Source organism: Pan paniscus, chromosome 16 (genome assembly GCF_029289425.2).
Source record: "Pan paniscus chromosome 16, NHGRI_mPanPan1-v2.0_pri, whole genome shotgun sequence".
NCBI lineage: Eukaryota > Metazoa > Chordata > Mammalia > Primates > Hominidae > Pan > Pan paniscus.
This window is the reverse complement of record NC_073265.2, coordinates 43,744,318-43,763,876: the sequence shown is the minus strand read 5'-3', so window position 1 is coordinate 43,763,876 and position 19,559 is coordinate 43,744,318. Positions and strand designations below refer to the sequence as shown.

The following is a 19,559-nucleotide window of genomic DNA, read 5'->3' as shown; positions in this document are numbered from 1 at the left end:
TCACAAAAGACCACATATTGTATGACTCAATTTATATAAAATATCCAGAATAGGCAAATCCATAGAGACAGAAAGGAGATTAGTGGTTTTCTAGGGCTGGAAAGGAGAGTGGAATGGGATTTATTGCTAATGGGTATGGGGTTTCTTTTTTGTGGTGATATCAGTGTTCTAAAGTTAGATTTTGGTGAGAGTTGCACAATTCCGTGAATATGCTAGAAACCACTCACCTGCGTATTTGAAATGGGAGAATTTTATGGTATGTGAATTATATTTCAATAAAATTTGTTGTTAAAAAAAAAAAGAAACACTCTTGGCATCTGGACACACCTTCTTCATTTGGATTCTGTGACTCCACACCTTCTTGGCTTTCCTCTGACCTCACAGGCTGCTCCTTCTCAACTGCCTGACCTCTAACCATTGGAGTAAGGTTGCCATATTTATCAAATGAAAGCACTGGACACCGAGTTAAATTTGAATTTCAGACAGTGAATAGTTTTAGTACAAACATGGCCATGTAATATCTGTAACACAATTATACTAAAAATTATTCCTTATGTATCTAAAATTCAAGTTTAATTGAGGGTGTTCTGTATTTTGTTTGGAAATCCTACACTGTGATCCTCTGGGCTTTATCCTTGGACCACTTCACTTCTCCATCAGCAGTCACTTTCTTGGCAATCACATCTAGTCCCATGGCTTCCATAGCATCTATATACTGGTGGTTCTCAAATTCACATCTGCAGACCTGACTTCTAACCCAAACTCCAGACTATTTTATTTAACTGCCCATGCAATCTTTCCACTTCAAAGTCTGATGAGTTTCTCATACTCAACATCCAACCTATCAGCAAAATGTATCCTAAATCCAAGGATTTATTATTACTTCCCAAAATGCCACTATAGACCCCTTTACCATCCTCCCACTTGAACCTGTGCAATAATTTCCTAAATTGTTTCTGTTCAACCCTCTACAGATAGCCTTTTAAAATAAAAACCAGATCCTGTTCCTCCTTTGCTAAAAATCTTCAATAGTTTCCAACTCCACTTAGAAAAAACTCTAGTTGTATTTGACAGACTGAAAGCCCAGCATAATCTGGCGCTGGCAATCTCGCTGATCTCATTTCTTGCCACTCTTCCTTCTGTTTCATTGCACCAGCCACAACAGACCTCCTGGTGTTCTTAGAATTCTCTGAGGACACTCTTATCTCATGGCCACTGTTATATTCCCTCTGCCATGGAAGGAAATTCTCATAGCTCTCTTGGTCCCTCATTTATTTCAGGCATATATCAAATATCACTTCAGAGAAATCTTCCTTGTTCACTCAAGCGTTCCTATTCATCTCTGTTCCCTTATTGTTCTTTTTTTCTCAATGGCATTCTTCATTATATGACATACTGCATAATTTAATTTATTTGCTTATTGCCTGTTTCCCTCCCTAGAATGTAAGCCCCATGAGAGCAGGAATTTTGTTTTGTTCAGTGCTGCATGCCCATACCATGGCACAGGATGCCATTCTTGGCACAAAGAGGTTGTACAGGAAATATTGGGACAGTAGTTAAAACTGCTGCATTATATACTTGAAATTTGCTAAGAGGACAGATCTTAATGTTCTCAGCACACACACATGCACACAGACAAACACACAAATGGCAACTCCATGAAGGTGATAGATACGTCAATTATCTGGAATGTGGCGATCATTTTATAATGGATATGTATATCAAAACAAAGTTGTATACCTTAAATATACATAATTTTTACATGGTAATTATAGCTCAATAAAGCTATTAAAAAGGAAATATGTGTTGAATGCATCAATGGACCATCTCCTTCCACCTACCTCTATTGCCTCACCCACTCTAAGGATTTAAGTGTCACGAAGAGCAATATTTCGTATTGCTTTTTTCATTCTGTATATCCCCTACACCAGTTTTGATGGTTCTTACCTAAGTAAGCATGGCAAGTAGTAAGATATTCAAATCTTGGAAACTGTTAGCATCACCACCATTCCTCTATATTGTCTGCTATTTTCATGTTTCCAACAATAGGAGTAATAATAACAAATGTGTGGGCAGGCAAGAAAAACTACTTAGGAGAATGAAGATCAATGAAAGCTTGGAAAATGGTCAAATGATTGGAATGGTAATGAGGAGAAGGAGGGAATTCATTTTAGTATTGCAGTCAAGTCAATCCCACTCCTCTCCTCCTCCACACACAATGATGATACAGTTAGTATTTGTGAAGTATCTAAGTGCATAAATTCCTCAGATTTGAAGTAGAAGTTTAGGAATGTTCACTATATAATGCTTTTATTAAATAAAATATACACATTTATTTATTCATGCATACATTCTCCACATATTTACTAAACTATTATGTGCCAATCACTGTTCTAGGTGCTGAAGATATATCAATGAACAGAACAGGCACAGTGTTTTGTTCTTAGAGCAAATATGAGAACTTTTATTTTAGCATTTACATTATGGAAATCTTTTAGTTGACCTCTTGTTAAGTATTTCATTTTTCTAGTTTTTGGTTTTCCATATTTGGTTTTCCATATACATATTTCCATGCTTAATATGGAAAAATTTTAATAAATGTTAAATTATCACAACTTGGATGTTTTTCTTGCTTCTGGGCCTTTAACAGCAGGGTTATACATACACTTGTTCATAATTTTGTGTACATATTCAAGGCCTGATTCCACTTCTACCATCATGTTTGATCTGTCTCCATTTTTGGCTCCTGAATTCTTGGATTTCTTTACTGTTGACAACACCATTCTTGCCCCTCTGGGCTTGGCATTTACATTTGGTTCCTTGATCCTTGCATCTCAGCTGGCCCCTTTGAATTTGTCTAATTTCTTGGCTCTCTGCATATTTATCTGCTTTAAAGGAACATTCTCTTCCAAGCTGTCATCCAAGAGAGTCTAAATCCTTGATTATTTCACTTTTATCTGGCTGAAGCTGCCTTTGCACTTTTGTCAGGTAGAGGTTGCAAGAGATGGTGGGGAAAATGAGGAAGGGGATGTTGTTTGTGGTGGAGTGTGTATTGAATCAAAGTAAAGGTAGTAGATACTTGGGGCAATAGAAAAGGAAGGCAAATCATGTTGAAAATATTTTGAACTAGTTGATTTACCACTGGGTCATCAATGATCCTGCTGGCTGTAGTCAAAATCACCTTTGAAATGACTACTTTCTTTTGCGCTGATTTTCGAATCAGTGCATTGGGGTGGGGAGATAGACTGATTTTGCACTGATTTTCTTTTGCACTGATTTTCACATTAGAGCATTGGGGTGGGGGAATAGACTGGACAAGGGGTGTGACAGTTATGTTCCTATTATGTGAAATTTATTTATGCTCCTATTATGCGAAAAAATAGAAAAAGAATAGACTAGAAAAAGAAAAATAGAAAAAGAAAAGGTTTTAAAAAAGCCTGTATTAACTGGTTTGAATAAAAGTAGTGCCAGTAAATAATTACAGATTTTCTGAGCACCCCAGGAGCCACACACTCACAAAATAATGCCTATGAAATATTCCTGAATTTTTTTGTTTGCTTAATCTAGCCAGCCTCTAGTACTAAAGGTGTTGGTTAATAAGAAAAAAAAAAAAGGAACAAACCAAAAACCAAACTGCAAAACATGTGTAAGCAGAAACCCTAGTGGCACACCCTTTGAAAGTTTTAAGACCATCTTCAAGTTACTGTTGAGGTTATATCACTTAGTCTCAGTTCCCAGGTAGGTGCCCTGTGAGCATGTCAGGATTCCACAAATGTGTGGTTTGGCTCAGCTCTGACTTTACAGCAAAGACATCCTAACAGCTGCATATAGTAGAATTATTTAATTATGAGTTTTAATAACATAAAATCAAGTGGGTTTTTACAATTAATTATGCACTTAATTCTAAAACTCTACACTGCCAATTTAGACCTTAAGAAGAGTAGGTTCAGACTAAAATTGTGCATTGTGACTTCACAGCATGATCACATTGATTACTGTAGACTTTTCTACCCTGACAGTATAATATAGACCTGATTGGTAGTGTGAGGAATAAAGCCACAGCAACATAGCAATAAGGATATAATAATTATATTTTTTATTAGGAAAGCATGACATGTAGCCCATTTATTCCAATAGTCCTAATAAACCCTAATTGAACAGAGTACTAAATTCTTTCCTATATTTAAAAAATCAATAATAAATGGATTCTGGGTAGCCGCAGGTTTTACTGTTTAGGCTAAAATAGCTGGCTTCATACAAATAAAGCTCTTCAAGTGTCCTCCTAAGGATACTACTCCTTCTTTCATAACTGTGGTTTATCCAGATATCTTTCGAATCAGAAAACATATTCTAGCCTTTATAACCTGAATATTCCACCTCCCCAAACAAAACAAAAAGCACTTATCATCAGAATGATTTAGATATTTTACAGAAAATAATTTAAATATACTTTACTTATATTCTAGTTTCTACTCTGTTTAGTCATCTTATTTTCCATAAAGTTCTGAACAACTCTAGCTATTCCTGACCTCTTTTTTTTCCTCCCCCTAACTTTGCTAAATAATCTCTAATGTTGCCTCTGTGACTGAAGGCAACAGTCTTTCTGCTAACCCCATGTTAATTTGCAACTAGAACAAAGAGAGACACACCTGAAATGGCTCAGCAAAGGCCTCTTCATCTCTCAGTGTCACCCCAAGTCAGAGCCAATGAACCCTACATCTCTGGAACAATCTATGTTTCTCCAACTTCCGGTAAACAGAACCTTGAAATTGCTGACTAACATCCCGATGAAGTAGGCAGGATCATCGAATCAGCTAACAACACTGCAGAGGCAGAATGACTACCCTTGGCTCAACACAGCAAGGCTGCTCTGGCTCAGCAGCTGAGCCCTGAAGGTGAGTTCCATGAAGACAAGGCCACCTTGCTTAAGGAAGTTACGGACACACCTCTGATAATGAAGAGAAGGCTAAGTGGGAGATTATTCTTCACTCTGCTTTATTCCTACATCTAAGAAGAAAAGTATGATGCTTTCAGAGTCTTTTGTTTTTCTTATTTAAAAAATGGCATAACTAATTGATAAATGTTTATTAATAGTGGATCTTTCTAAAACACAACAACAGGTGATGAATGGTGGCCAGAGATAGTCTCTACCTGAAGAGAGCAATCTTTTTTTTTTTTTTTTTTTTCTAGACGGAGTCTCTGTTGCCCAGGCTGGAGTGCAGTGGTGCGATCTCAGCTCACTGCAAGCTCCACCCCCAGGGTTCACGCCATTCTCCTGCCTCAGCCTCCTGAGTAACTGGGACTACAGGAGCCCGTCACCACGCCTGGCTCCTTTTTTGTTTGTTTGTTTTATATTTTTAGTAGAGACGGGGTTTCACTGTATTAGCCAGGATGGTCTCGATCTCCTGACCTCGTGATCCACCTGCCTCAGCCTCCCAAAGTGCTGGGATTACAGGCATAAGCCACCGTACCCGGCCCTGAAGAGCAATCTTTATAGTCTCTTTTGAAAATTGAACACATAGTTTAAAATAATACATCAGTTATTGAACTAATATTTAAAGCAAATTCTATATTAATGAACCTCTTCAAAAATATATTTTCTTTCCTAGCTATTTTAACATTTTGATGAGGTGATAGATTTTTCCTACAGAACTGAAGTGAAATTTAACTAAGGTGAACTTATCTTTCTTTAGATTCATATCACAGATAAAGCCAGTTTTAACAAACATTTAAAATATATAGATATATCAATAGTTTCCAAACTCCTTCCCATGGGGTAGTTGTATTCAGATTGCTAGACCCTAAAACCAAGAATCCTGACAATTTGGTATAGGGTTGTTGATCCAGCTATACCGACGGCAACCACACTGATATGCATGGTATGAATACAACTCATACTTCTTATATATGTGAAGTTTTTCTCTTTTCTTCCCTCCCTGTCTTTAGTCTTTCAATAGCCAGTCACCCAGCTCTAAACACTAGAAATGCATATAGGTGTGAGATATGGTTTCTGTCCTGAGTGTGGGAAATAGGTAAAACAAAACTCTGAGGATAGTGTTATAGGTGTTATCTGGCCGAAGGATGTACAGAGTTCTAGGGAGTGCATAGCGAGATAGCACTATTAGATTGTGGGGTCATAACAGACGTTTCAGAGAAAATCACATTTAGATTGGGTCTTGAAGTTAAGTAGATTTAGTCAGTCAGAGGAAACAGCATTGAAGGCAAGAATATCATGAACTGACACCTAATTATCTAATTTAGATAATGACAACAGAGGCCACTTACCTTTCACCATAAGTGACGCTGAGCTCATCCAGGACCCCACTGAGCTTAACCTGAAGTTCTTTTAGAATAGTACTAGCTTCAGAATCTAGCTGCAGAGAGACCATAAACAATATTACTTTGGAGTTTTGAGAAAGCATGCCTCTGTTTTGCTTACAAGCATTTTGATTATTATATGGTAACTTTCAACAACATGTAAGCTTTTTTCTCTTCTTTTTTTTTTTTTTTTCTTGGTCTTTGAAATCAAATCTAAACATTTAGGAAACTTTAAAGAAACCAAGGGGTTCTCATATACAAAAAATTGTTTGAAATGCAGGGCATGCATACAAGTAACAGCTAGATAACAAAGCCTTTGTTGGTTATAGCAATGAGATGCAAGGCATGACAAAAATATCCTCCAGAACATGATAATTCCGTAATTTAGAAAACCTGTTATACTTCAGCTGAATATATGTGTTGCTTCAAAATTTATTTAAATCTTAAATATCCCTGTAAATAAATAGGCACATTAAGAATAAAAGTTGTTAAAAATTAACTTTTGAATATTGTATTGTGCATTATTTAAAGGTGTTTTCATATTTCCCCAACTTTGGAATTAAGAGTAATAGGATAGACAAGGTATCCAAGCACGCCCATGTTTTTCTGGAGACGATAGGCCTGACTTTTCTTACTGGTTGCTAATTTACAGCTGAAAGTTCAGGATCTATTGTATCAAGCAGAGAGAAATTCACGTAAATAGCAATCTGAAATATTCTCTGAAATTGGAATGTGACTCTTTCTTTCTTTCTACCTTCAGAAATTTAGTTTCCTACCATTAATATCATTAGTTCTTGCCCAAGCTGATCTACTATTGAAAAGAAGAGGACAGGATAAAGCCAAGTTTGGGGAGTAAAACAAATTAAAGCATGACTTAGTATAAGTAAGAGAATCTAAGAATGCCAACTAAATATAGGACCTAATATCAGTTTAAACTCCTGGGAGCCGATACAGAACCAAGAAGTATCCCTATGAGTGTGCATTGGACATAAGTCCTATAATCCTCCAAGACTACTTTCTGATACTAAGGAACTGTTAGGAAGAAGAATTATTTACATATCTCTGCAGCTGGGTAGCTCTAAGTTGTACTGATGTGACTAAAAACATTGGAATGAAAATCAAATATTGCATTTGGCATTTGAGACTTTATTAATTATATCAAACCAATCCTTTATATCAGTTTTAACTCAAATCCACGTAACTTTCAGGATTGGTTAGCTTCTGCCCTCTATCAGAGGCAATGTGATTTTTCTGGACTCCTTGTATCTTTTTTCTGCTGTCTCAGTAATCAGTTATGGTGACAGCTCTTGTCCAGACACACAGGCTACCATAACAGATAGAGACTTCTATAAGAGTGAGAAAATTAACATATCTGTGAGCTTCATACTTTCTAGAGTTCTATTCAACTATAACCAGTTGCAGGGAAGTAATTCAGAAAGACAATTAGATAGTACATACTTATTTTAAAAAGACTTAAAATATGGATAATGAATTTAATCACAATTTGCCTAACAAAGTATAACTCCCTAACCCCTAACCAAGAAAACATATGTGGATTTTCCACTCCAATCCTAAGGAATCATGCAGGCTGAATTTTTTTAAAATGATATTTTCTTGTTATTGTGCTAATAACAATTTTACCTTGATTTCATTTGATAAAAATGTTGGGGAAGAGGGAATGAGAGATGAGTTCTCCCATGTGGCTTTCTTCAGGCTCTCCACTTCTTGCTCACATGGGTGGTAGTTCCCCACCTATACCTCTACCACCTCCACCACTTCCAAGGGAATCGCTCTGAAAGCAGCATTTCCTTCAGGAAATGGGGGTTGCTTCTTATTTAAAATGTGTTTTGGTTTCCATATTAGTTTAATATACACACTGAGGTAATTTGTTCACATTGAGGTAGGATTATCACCAGATAAGCCCTTCAAAGTCATACAGAAATGGCTACATAGGTCACTTGCACAAAATTATGCTATTTTCTTATAGAATTATTTTAGTCCACCTTAGGTATTTGGTGAATAGATATTTCTTATCAAATAATTATTACTTGACAACCTAAAACTGCCAGACTACAGTGATTTGAACATTGGATGACAATTTTAATTTCTGGATACATAGGTATGTTTCTAAGCAGGTGCAGACGGAATGTCTCTGCTATGTAACCAGTCCCTCCCACAAAAGGAAAAGTTTTAGTTTCAGTTAAGTATTTAACGTTTACATGATCTGAATCATACCATTAAAACAGGCAAAGCAATTCTGAGGCCAATGTACATGGCTCTTCAAATTGCAGATCTTTTTCAATAATGAGCATAATGGACATAATTATCATACTCATCTAATAATAAAACAATCTCTTTAGGTAGCAAAACTACCAGTTTTTGAGTTCTTCTGCATTACTCTATGTGTCCAAATTGAGGACATTTTTCTTACTCCTACAAATTTTGTAAAATTTTAAGAAATAATAGATTGGGAGCTGAGAGCTCATTGCCTGAATTATCAATAGCATATTTTTAAAATTATTGGGTACCTTGTAAAGGTAAAAGGCAATCTAATCTTTTTTCAAAGGTTTAAACCTTATCCTAGTTATATAAGTAATATAACATCAAAATTATCTTGAATCTTTTTGTATTGTTATTTAGAGTTATTGTTAAAAGCAAAAATTAAGAGGGAAAGAACAGAAAAATTTCGAATATTCATAAGTCACAGTGTATTCTAAAGTAGAAACTCAATTAGCATGTGTATGAACAACTTAATTGGTTGGCTGGCTAAAAAAATAAAGTTTCTATGTAATGAGGAATATACACAATGAAAATTTAAGGATTTTGAGTCAAATTCTGAATTTAAAATAAAGTTTTCAAGACAGATTTAATTCCCCACTCTACGAAGGGCTTGGGAATTTCAAAATCTAGGCTGCCAAAGTATGGTTCAGATGATCAGAATAAACTATAATCCCACATAGGTATTAACTGAGTTTTACAACATTGAGGTATTTTATACCACTGAGCTGTGGTAATAGATATAACTTGTCTGGGAGAGCCAGCTAGTAGGCAAGACTTTTTGTTGTTGTTGTTGTTGTTTTGTTTTGTTTTTGAGACAGAATCTCGCTCTGTTGCCCAGGCTGGAGTGCAGTGGCCCGATCTTGGCTCACTGCAACCTCCACCTCCTGGGTTTAAGCAATTCTCCTGCCTCACCCTCCAGAGTAGCTGGGATTACAGGCACCTGCCACCATGTCCAGCTATTTTTTTTTTTTTTGTACTTTTAGTAGAGATGAGGTTTCACCATGTTGACCAGGCTGGTCTTGAACTCCTGACCTCAGGTAATCCACCTGCCTTGGCCTCCCAAAGTGCTGGGATTACAGGCGTGAGCCACCGCGCCTGGCCAGAAAGACATCTTTTAAGTTATTTTCCTTCATCTTAAGTTATTTTCCTTAAGGCTTACTTTTCCTTTTTCTTTAAAAGGTAATTCACTTATCTCCTTTTGCAAATTTTCGCTCAAGTGTAGCTAGCCCTAGGCAGTTAGTAGATCTAGCCTCTACACTGACTATGCTCTTTACTATAACTGTGTATGCAGTGTTCTCTCTAAATGCGCTCTTATAAATCTACCTCTTCCATAGAACTTGTTCATACTTTTCTATCCTGCGTATCTGTCCCAGTGTCCTGCATGCATGGGCATTCACCACATGTTGAGGAAGGAAGTGAGGATAGACAGAAGAATAAAAATTCCCTCACAGAAGCAGTCCTATATCATCTTCATCTCCTTGGACTGATACCTTGCATTAACTATGAATAGGATATTTTGCCCTTGAAATCATTCATTCCTTAGAAACCATATATTCCAGAGTTATCAAGTTAATCCTGATTTCAAATATCTATCTCATTGCCAGACCATGTCAGGTGTTTCCCTGCTATTTGTTTGGTTCAGAAGAATGGTTACCATACCCACACTACATGTTTGTTTGTTTTCCAGAAAAGATTATTTCCCTAGAGGTCTAAAGAAAATACATGTTATATATTCTCTTACAGCAGCAATTGTTAAACTGACCCTCAAGCTCTTGCTAGAGTTACAAGCAATGAGTTGCAAAGTCATTTAAAAGTCATTTAAACTCTTCAGATAGCTCAATATAAACTCTTGAAAAATAGACTTTGCATGGAAGAAATTAAAGATCTTTAGTGTGAATTTTATTTCTTCTCCACAGTCTTTATTACTATCTCATTTCCTTCATTTCCTACGGGCTACAAAGCTATCTTTCCTGTGTTCAGCTCATCAGTGTTATCGGTTTGTTATTTTCTGTAAAGAAGTGCAAATCAGGAAGGAAGGTAACTTCCTGGCCATCTCACCAGGGGCCAAAATTTAATCATTCTGGTGGGTTTCATACTCTCCAATATTTTTGCATTAAAACATTAATAAATAAAAATTTCACCTCTAGTTCCATGAAAAAGCCTTATTTCCAAGAAAAATGCTGTTTAACTTGCACTCTTGGTTCCTTCTTTCGGATTTTGTTCCATCAATTATCTCTTTCCCTTTTCATTCCCTCTACCATTAATTTTATTACCCCATCCTATAAATATGCTCAAGTAACATTTATGTTAAAATAAACAACAGACAATGAAAGAGAAGCCAAACTTATTTGGAACTACATTCTCATTGACATCTAGCCAATATCCTTCCTTCTTTTGATCTTCAGACTGCTTACAACAGTGTCAGACTTGTTGACTCCACATCCTTTTCTCCTAAACATTCATTAGTTCTCTGCAATGTGGCTTGCTTCTGTTACAGATATGCCACTGACGTGTTTCCATATGGTCACCAATGATTTCTTAATTTCAAGGACCTTATTTATCTTAGCCTTCATTCATACTGTTGTTTGCTCTGTTTCCCAAGGTCCTTCCCTGCTTCTCTAACTGCCTGTGATTTGTCTGTCTTCTGTTAACTTTCCTCTTCTGTATATCCTTGAAATATTAGTGTCCTTCAATTCTCCTTTTTCAATCTTCTTTTCTTTTTACTCTGTACTCCCCTTGAGCAATTAAATTCATGCCCATGGCTTCAATTATCACCCATATGCTAAGGGCCCCAAATCTATTATCAACATTCTTAACAGCATGCCTGAGAATCATGTCTATATTTCCAAGTCCCTAGTAAACTTCCACTTTGATGGCTCATACATACTTCAGCTGTAGCATATCAAAGCACAACTTATTACCATTCTTAATTTATTTATCTTCTTATTTCCTCTGATTTGGTTAATGGCCTACAATTGTTTAAGGCAGAAATGTGAAAGTCATCTTTGACTTCTGTTTTCTTCCCTCCATATTTACTTCCATACCAAATATGATTGGTGATATCTCTGAAATGTTTTATCCACCTGTCTTTTCCTCTTCACTTCCAGATTCTGAATTTTTCTCCTCTAGCCCACTGTAATCATCTACACATTGTGTTCCTATTTCCTGTTTCCCCCCTTCATCCTCCTAACTGGTGTAATAAACCCAAATATGATCATGACACTGGCGTATCATCCTTCAAGCTGGCTTTCCACCAGGGAATTGCTTCAAGCAACTTCTCACAATCTTATCTGGGCTCTTGCTTTTTTTATTTTTTCTTTTTAAAAGATCATTTTCCTTCAAATCTTCCACTTGACCGGAATCTTTTCATCTTATAGGGTCTACTTCAACTTAAAATATATGACTGAGAATTCAGCAAAAATTCCCTAGTGAATCTAGAAGTAGGGTACTTTCCTGGAAATGCCCTAAATCACTTCATAAGCCTGTGGTGTCAGCATGAATACTGTGGTTTGTTGTCAGAAGTAAAAGAATACATGGTCCTCTCTACTGGAAACAAATGTGCCCAGCTCTAACCATACTACCCTGTTTTTTGTTTCGTTTTAAAATGCCTCTTAAGGAGAAACTCCAAGAACTTACATGACAATTTTCAGACAGACTATGGCATTTTCTTTATCCTATTCAGATTTGCATGAATGTTATACTAGAGGTATCAGTTGTATAAATTCATGTTTCTAACTTCTGGGTTTCAAAAAGTTGAACATCAATAGCTGTCTCCCATCCTAATTAAAGAGAGTATGCAGTAAATCCAACTGTCACTGTGCTTCAAATCAACAAAATGCCTTTGAGATATGTTAAATGAGGTTCTTCAGTCTAGACAACTGAAGGAAAAAAAAAGATTGCCTTACCTTTTATAATTCACTCAATATAGTTCTGAGTTAGTGAATATAAGGAATTTTGGCTTTTTCTGTTTCTATGAATTGTTTTTCTTTAAATTACACCTTCAGGCTTTATATGAGTGATGTGGCATTCTTTTCTCTTATACATTTTTTCCCTTCTCACCTACAACACATACACTATTCCTCTACTTCATGGATTGCTAACATGTGGATTGTCCTTATAATGACAGAAATTTAGGAAAAAAAAAGAATTTCTGAAATCACATAGTTCAACTTCCTCGTTGTTTCCAAATGGGTAAAACCAAAGCACAGATAATGTGTTATGCTTTTGGAGCCACATGGGGACTGAAGAGCTGCATTCTTAGAAGCTATTTCCTCTGAAGAAATTCTCTTCTGAAAATGTTCATTAAAAAAACAGGAATCCCTGTTTTATAACAATGGGAAAGGAATTTAGGGCTTATATGTTGCATCTATTGGCTAAGTGTGAAAATGGACTGGGTAGGGATAAGTTAGGAATAGAATCAACGAGACACTTTATGTTTAGAATTTTGTTCTGCCCTTTTCCCCTGACCTACTCTGTCTGACCCATTTGGCTGTTTCTTCACATTCCTGCATGTGTTATAAACCACTGCTCAGCGATGTGAATATAGTCCACCAAGTCAACTGAATTCAGGACCTGTTGACCATCAAGTTCTGGGGACAGAGTGTTCTCTGTGAGCCATTATCTCAGGGTGTCTGAGGACTATTCTGCTTAGTAGGGCAAAAAAGAGAATTGACTGGGTTAAAGAAGTTAAATTTTACCAGTAATGGCATTGGTTTATGGTTTGTTAAAGCAGGCATGAGCAACTGAAGGTGATCACAACAAGATAATGAAATAGATTTCTTATAGAAGATGGCAGTTAAAGTGAAGCCGTCTCCCTCTCCTTCCTTGCTGGGGCATGTGTCCTTTCTCCTTAAGTTTTCTTAAGGTTCAGAGAGAGGTGAGTTTAAAAAGAGACTTGGCAGTATATGAGTAACCCTGTGAGCTCTCTTAAATGCTCTGGGAAATGAGGTTAACAAGCATCACCTGCCTCGGTCTGTATTTCATTTTGACATGGCTCGCCAACCAAAAAACCTTTCAACCTCCTCAGCAGCACCTTTTCTTAATTTCACAAGCTTAGCAGTTAGCTAAACTTTATGTGGTAGTAGTGCTAAATTATTAAACATATTTATTAAATCGCTTCAATATAATTTGCTTTATTGGCCCTTATTATTCTCTTAATTTTCCATTAAGTTCAATTTATTAAATCTAATTGCAGAGATGGTTAGGAGGAGAAAGAAACCAGGCAGTCTGTGCATGTTGCCAGAATAAAAGGCCAGCACTTCTAATATTCAATTCTCTTTATTATCTGGGGCTATGAGGCTATAACTGGTTGCTTTTACTGACGTCAGCCAAATTACATTTCCCTTTTTACCTCTATTTATACAACAAGAGGTGAGGTTTGAGTTTATTTCTGAATTGTTGCAGGATAAGTTATAACAATTAAAACTTTCATCTGAAGGATATCTTCACGTTTAGGAGTGTCCTTGTTGTTTTTCTCTCACAAACCTTATCTCTTTAATTGCTCTGATTCCCCTAAAAACTTCTAAGTTCTTTGAGGGTGGGGTCTGTATCTTAGTAATTAATGTATCTCCAGTTCCTAGTAAAATTTACAGCTCATAACAAGTGCTCAGCAAATAAATATTTGTTGAATGAATTAGCGAAGGAGTAAATTCTGTCATCATATTCAGTGTGCTCAGATCTTTTTTTCATACAGCAGTCAGCCCCAAGGGGAAGAGATGCTTACAGAGGTGGAGAAAGACGTGGAACAGCTGGCTTCTGAATATCCTTCAGTAAGTGCTAAAAGGCATCTCTGGTCTAATTATGTTTTACCAAGTCCCTTACACCTTGTAATCTCCTTGAGGCCCCAGGCATTAAAATATATTTTTATTTTGTACCCCAATTTCTGCCCACCTGCAGATAAACTACATGTAAGTAGGCAACAATGGATATTCTAACTAAATAAGAAGAACTTTTCAAAATGCTTTAGAAAACAGTTTTAGAACTGAAAGATATAATGTGACAATTTGAAATTGTCTATTTTATTATCTAATATATACTTTATAATTTAGTCTATATTTTGTAATTCCTGAAAATATGAGAACAGTAGATTCTTATTAATTTATTAACTAGTAACTTATATTTCTATATTAAGAAGAAAAGGCGAGACAGATTAGAAACCTGAATGTAAAATTTGGCCTCTGTTAACTATAACACCATTTTTTATAAGATTACATATAAAATTCAAGCATAAAGGCCAGAATCTTAAAAAACTGCAAGAATTTTGTATATGATTGCAAACTGACTACCTTTATTTTGGGACTATCCTATTCTTTAATACAAATACTTGCCTGCACTCTTGCATGCTGTTCCAATTTCCATACAAACACCTTGAATCTCAGGTGTTCTTAAGATTCAAAACACAGAAAGGCTGGTCAGGACTGGTGTACAAATAAGAAAAACGGGTATTCTGTGTTATTTTCTAATTATCTGATTCGTTTTTTTATTTTTTTTTTGAGACAGCATCTCACTCCGTTGTCCAGGCTGGAGTGCCGTGGTGCGATCTCTGCTCACTGCAACCTCCGCCTCTAGGGTTCAAGTGATTCTCCCGCTTCAGCCTCCTGAGTAGCTGGGATTACAGGCGCCCACGACCATGCCTGGCTAATTTTTGGTATTTTTAGTAGAAACAGGATTTTGCCATGTTAGGCTGATCTCGAACTCTTGACCTCAGGTGATCCACCCACTTTGGCCTCCCAAAGTGCTGGGATTACAGGAACGAGCTACCACACCTGGCCTGATTCTTTTTCGGAAAGCATATAGCAGTAATTCTCAAAGCATGGTCCCCAGACCAGTAGCATCAGCATCACCCAGAGATTCCTTAGAAATGCAAATCACCTGGCCCTGCCCCAAACGTACTGAATCAAATACACTGGGGGTAGAGTTCAGTGATGTGTGTTTTTCATAAACTCATCAGGTAGTTCTGATGCGTGCTGAAGTTCAAGAAGAACTACTGGCATGGAGTATTATTTCCTTTGAAGCTCTGATCTTTCATCTCCTGTTGCCTCAGCACGTATAAAGTTGAGAGGCTAGTGGCAAGTGAAAAATGATGATGATTAATGTTTTTCCTTCCTGGTCTAGGGTTGCTTAGCTAATGACTTGGTCCATGTGGCTAATAGGTATTACAATGAATTTCAATGAGCTACATACACACACTTTTGGGCAGTCAGATGCAATTTCTAGTTGACACATCAAATTTGTCATTAAAAATTAAAAGCGACATAGATATACATCTCTGAAATAAAAGGATAATTTAGTTGACCATTACAATATCCATATTTTTAAAATGATGGGGTTATGGTCCAGATTCCTTGGCTCTATTCTGCTTGGACTTATGTGAAGTTACTCTCATGGGAAATTTTACCACCATGATATGACACAGAAGAGTCAATCCTTTTTTGAGTCATAACAATACAAATAGCATTATCATTATACCTAATGGAGCTGCCTGTGGTCAACAGATGAAAATAATTTAGCTGAACAAACGAACCCTCCTTTTTCCCTAAATGTCTTAACAACGGCTAACTACAATTTGAAGTAACATCAACAGTTAGTGGGCTTATGGATAACTACGGAGTCCAGCATTTAAAACGACTACACCAATAAAATATTGTGAAGGATTAATGCACCTTCTAAATCAATGATCATAATACAAGTTCTTTAGAGTTTCAAAATCCATATCTTATAACTTTCTGAAAAGAAATTAAATTTTGGATTTTTTTCATATACCTGTATATATTAGATTACAAATTAATGATAAGTCCTTTTCATGGGCTGCAGCAATGGGTTTTTGTTACAAAATGAATACAAGCTAAGTAATTATTTGCAATTGATAGATAATAAATTATATTCATGAAATAATTAAGCTATTAACATAATGTAACCTAATGTAATCACTCACCAATGAATGAAAATTATTACATGGCACCCTGATAATCATTTTGTTGTTATTGTGTTATAAAGGGACAGGTAATATTATATGGGGATTGTAGTGCAAATTAACTTGTAGCTCTAGTACATCTATAACATGGGTTGGCTATTTTATTTGTTTTAGTATAGTGATTCCCAAAACTCTATCCACATAAAAAAATCACCAGAGGTGCTTTTTAAAAAAACAGACTCTGTACTCCATTCCTAAAGGTTAGTTTTTCTTCATGGTTTGTGAGTTTTTTTTTAATATATTCTCTAGAGGAATCAGAGATGTTATGCCAAAACATGCCCCTGATTTGTATGCAGAGAAGTGTGTTGGAAAATCACTTTATAGGAGAAGAAAATTAGTGGTTTGCTTTTCTCTTTTGACTTTTTTTTCCCTAAATAGGGCATTAGAAAGTAAATGTGCTGACATGGCCCATAGGATATTGTCCATGCAACTGTCTAACAATGATTGCTTAAGTGACTGTTTTTGGAACCATTGTCAACAACATAATCCCAAGATCATCATGGTGTTAAGCAATGCTTCCATTTGAACTCCATACAGAGAGTGAATTTTTCCACTGAAAAAGGGTTTTAAACACTCTTTTTATTTCCAGAGGGAAAAGAGGCTGATTCTGTGAAGAAAAAACAGCTGCCTCAACTACATGGTGATCAGGTTAAAGCAGCAGGGAGCTGCAGTAGCACGCAGTCATGCCTGTAAGCAGCCAGCACTTTGCAGATAGTATAATATTAGAGGAAAGCAATGCTGTTGTTAGAAGCCAGCTAATAAACACATAGCATTAAAAACCATTTTGAGCAAGTGCACAAGCAGTTATTTGCTATTTAGTTTTTATAGCAAGAAGTACATATATCAGCACAGATGGTGGGGGATAAAATAAAAAGAAACTCTTAAATGAAGAATAAGGTCTAGCCTGGAATATTTCCCTTATTTACAGTGGAATTGGTTATAATACCAGTGAAAGGTTTTACAACCAGTTCCACTGTAAGGAAAAAACTGGGAATTTGAATTAGAACACATTGCATAACTTTTAAAGGCCCCTGAACCTGTCTGTATCAAGCGTTGCACATCAAAGGGTGAATTCTGTAATTTTCTCATATCAAAGGGTGAATTCTATAATTTTCAATCAAATCCTTTTTCATCTTTATAAAAGCCCCAAGTTAAGGAAACCATTTAGATACTGCCATGTTTATACAACAATATCAGAAGAACTCTGCTTATTATTTTGAAATTCTGTTGCCTAGAGACCCCAGAGTAATCAGAATCTCTATCATAATTCTGTATCAATTAAGCTTCTATTTTCTGAGAGGACACATGATGCACTCAGACTTGAATGCAAGTCTTGCTTCCTCCTGACATTTCATCAATCTCTATGCAAATGCTGACTGGCCCTACCTAAAACTTTGAGCTGAAAATGGAAGACAGTAAGAGAAAAGATCTATGCATAGAGAGGAGAAAAAGAAAACAGGAGAAACAGAAAATCACAGAAAAGGGTAAAGAGAGGAAGGAAAGAAATGAAAAAAATATTTAGAAAAAGAAAGGAGAAGATTACATTGTTAGAAGCTAGGCATTCATTTTATTTCACTGATTTATTTATGTTTTCTTCTTAAATCGTGTCTGAGGAGTTTAGCAAGTAGACATTGCAAGAGTTTTAAAGGGAGAAGGTACCAAGCTCAGTATTTCTGTTTTCATTATGTTCTTCAATAAGAGGAGGAGTTCTATGGTTTAGTCATGTATTTGAAATAAAATGAATAGTGTGAAACCTGTATATTTCAAACCAGCAATTCTATCTGAAATAAGGAATTCATTTTTGATTGGTGAACAAGCCACTTAATAACATTTTTAATTAGCAAGTGGCTTGGCCCATCCAGGTTCCTTTAAGTACAGGTCTGATTTATCTGGTTAAATTCAGCTCAACAATATGTTATTCACATTAGAGTTTAAACACAGAATAGTAATGAAATAGCATAAGTAGCATAAGGATAAATTTATGGAAATATGACATTTTAAATATAACTTTATTCTTAAATGATTTGTGGGTTTTAAAATTTATAGGAAGGAGATAATATTTCCCACATGAAATCAATAATTTCTTCATCACTTTTCTAAATGCTAAGTGGACTTCAAGTCTGAATATAAAACATCAGTAAAATTGAAAAGGAAATCTCACATTATGTTCCTTAATTGGTTGTGCTTACCTAATTCAGCAGAATAATTTTAAAATAAGATCAATGCCCTCAAACTTTACATAAAGCATTAACACACTTTAGGGAATGAGGTCTTATTTTATACAAATAAAACTGAGATTGCAATGAAGGCACAGCTCATAAAGGTTCATTTTTTTAAAGGTTTGCATCATCACACATATATTCTAGTGCTTCACCATTGTAGAATGCTAAATAGCAAGTTCATTTTTCAAAATATTGAAAAAGAAACAGACATTGGGGAAGTGTAAAAACATCTCCTTGGGGTTAAAAGCAAAATCACATGGGAAGGAACCAATCTTAAAAGAAACATTTGTAGTCACATAAATTTAGAAATAAAAGGGATATTTACTTTGAAATGCATCCTAGCATTACGCACATCTCAGAAACTTTCCCACGGGAAGGAACAATGTAAAGGAATCTTAAACAGAAGTACATATCTACATATTCTTGACATAGCTGCCCTTGAGATTGTTTCCAGGGGAATAAGGGCATGGGGAGAAACCCTGCTTCATGACCTTCCCTCTCAGCACCTTCTCCAGTCCTCAATCCCTGAATGCTTAGGTCAGTTTATGAAAGAAAAGACTGTGGCAGGCAGGAAGATGCAGGTGCAGAGCTAGTATTTCACCGTCTGCCTGTTCCAAACAAGCAAATGGGAATAAGTAGAAAATGCAATGGTCTTTAGGTATGGAGTGAGGGTTGGAGGGAACAGCCAGGTAAGGGATAAGATGCTTACTATCACAAACCTCATAAAAGAATCTTTCTCCTTCCTTCTTCTGCTCATGGAATTGCAA

The 19,559-nt window shown here is 36.0% G+C and overlaps 1 protein-coding gene across 1 annotated transcript in view; it reads right to left on the bottom strand.

Annotated features, from left to right (window-relative positions):
- UNC13C (unc-13 homolog C) overlaps positions 1–19,559 on the bottom strand; it is a 645,800-nt gene that overhangs the window by 91,633 nt on the left and 534,608 nt on the right. Inside the window, exon 24 of the mRNA XM_008953183.6 lies at positions 6,286–6,374. Coding sequence (XP_008951431.4) covers positions 6,286–6,374 — 89 coding nt within the window. The remainder of the gene's footprint in view (positions 1–6,285; positions 6,375–19,559) is intronic.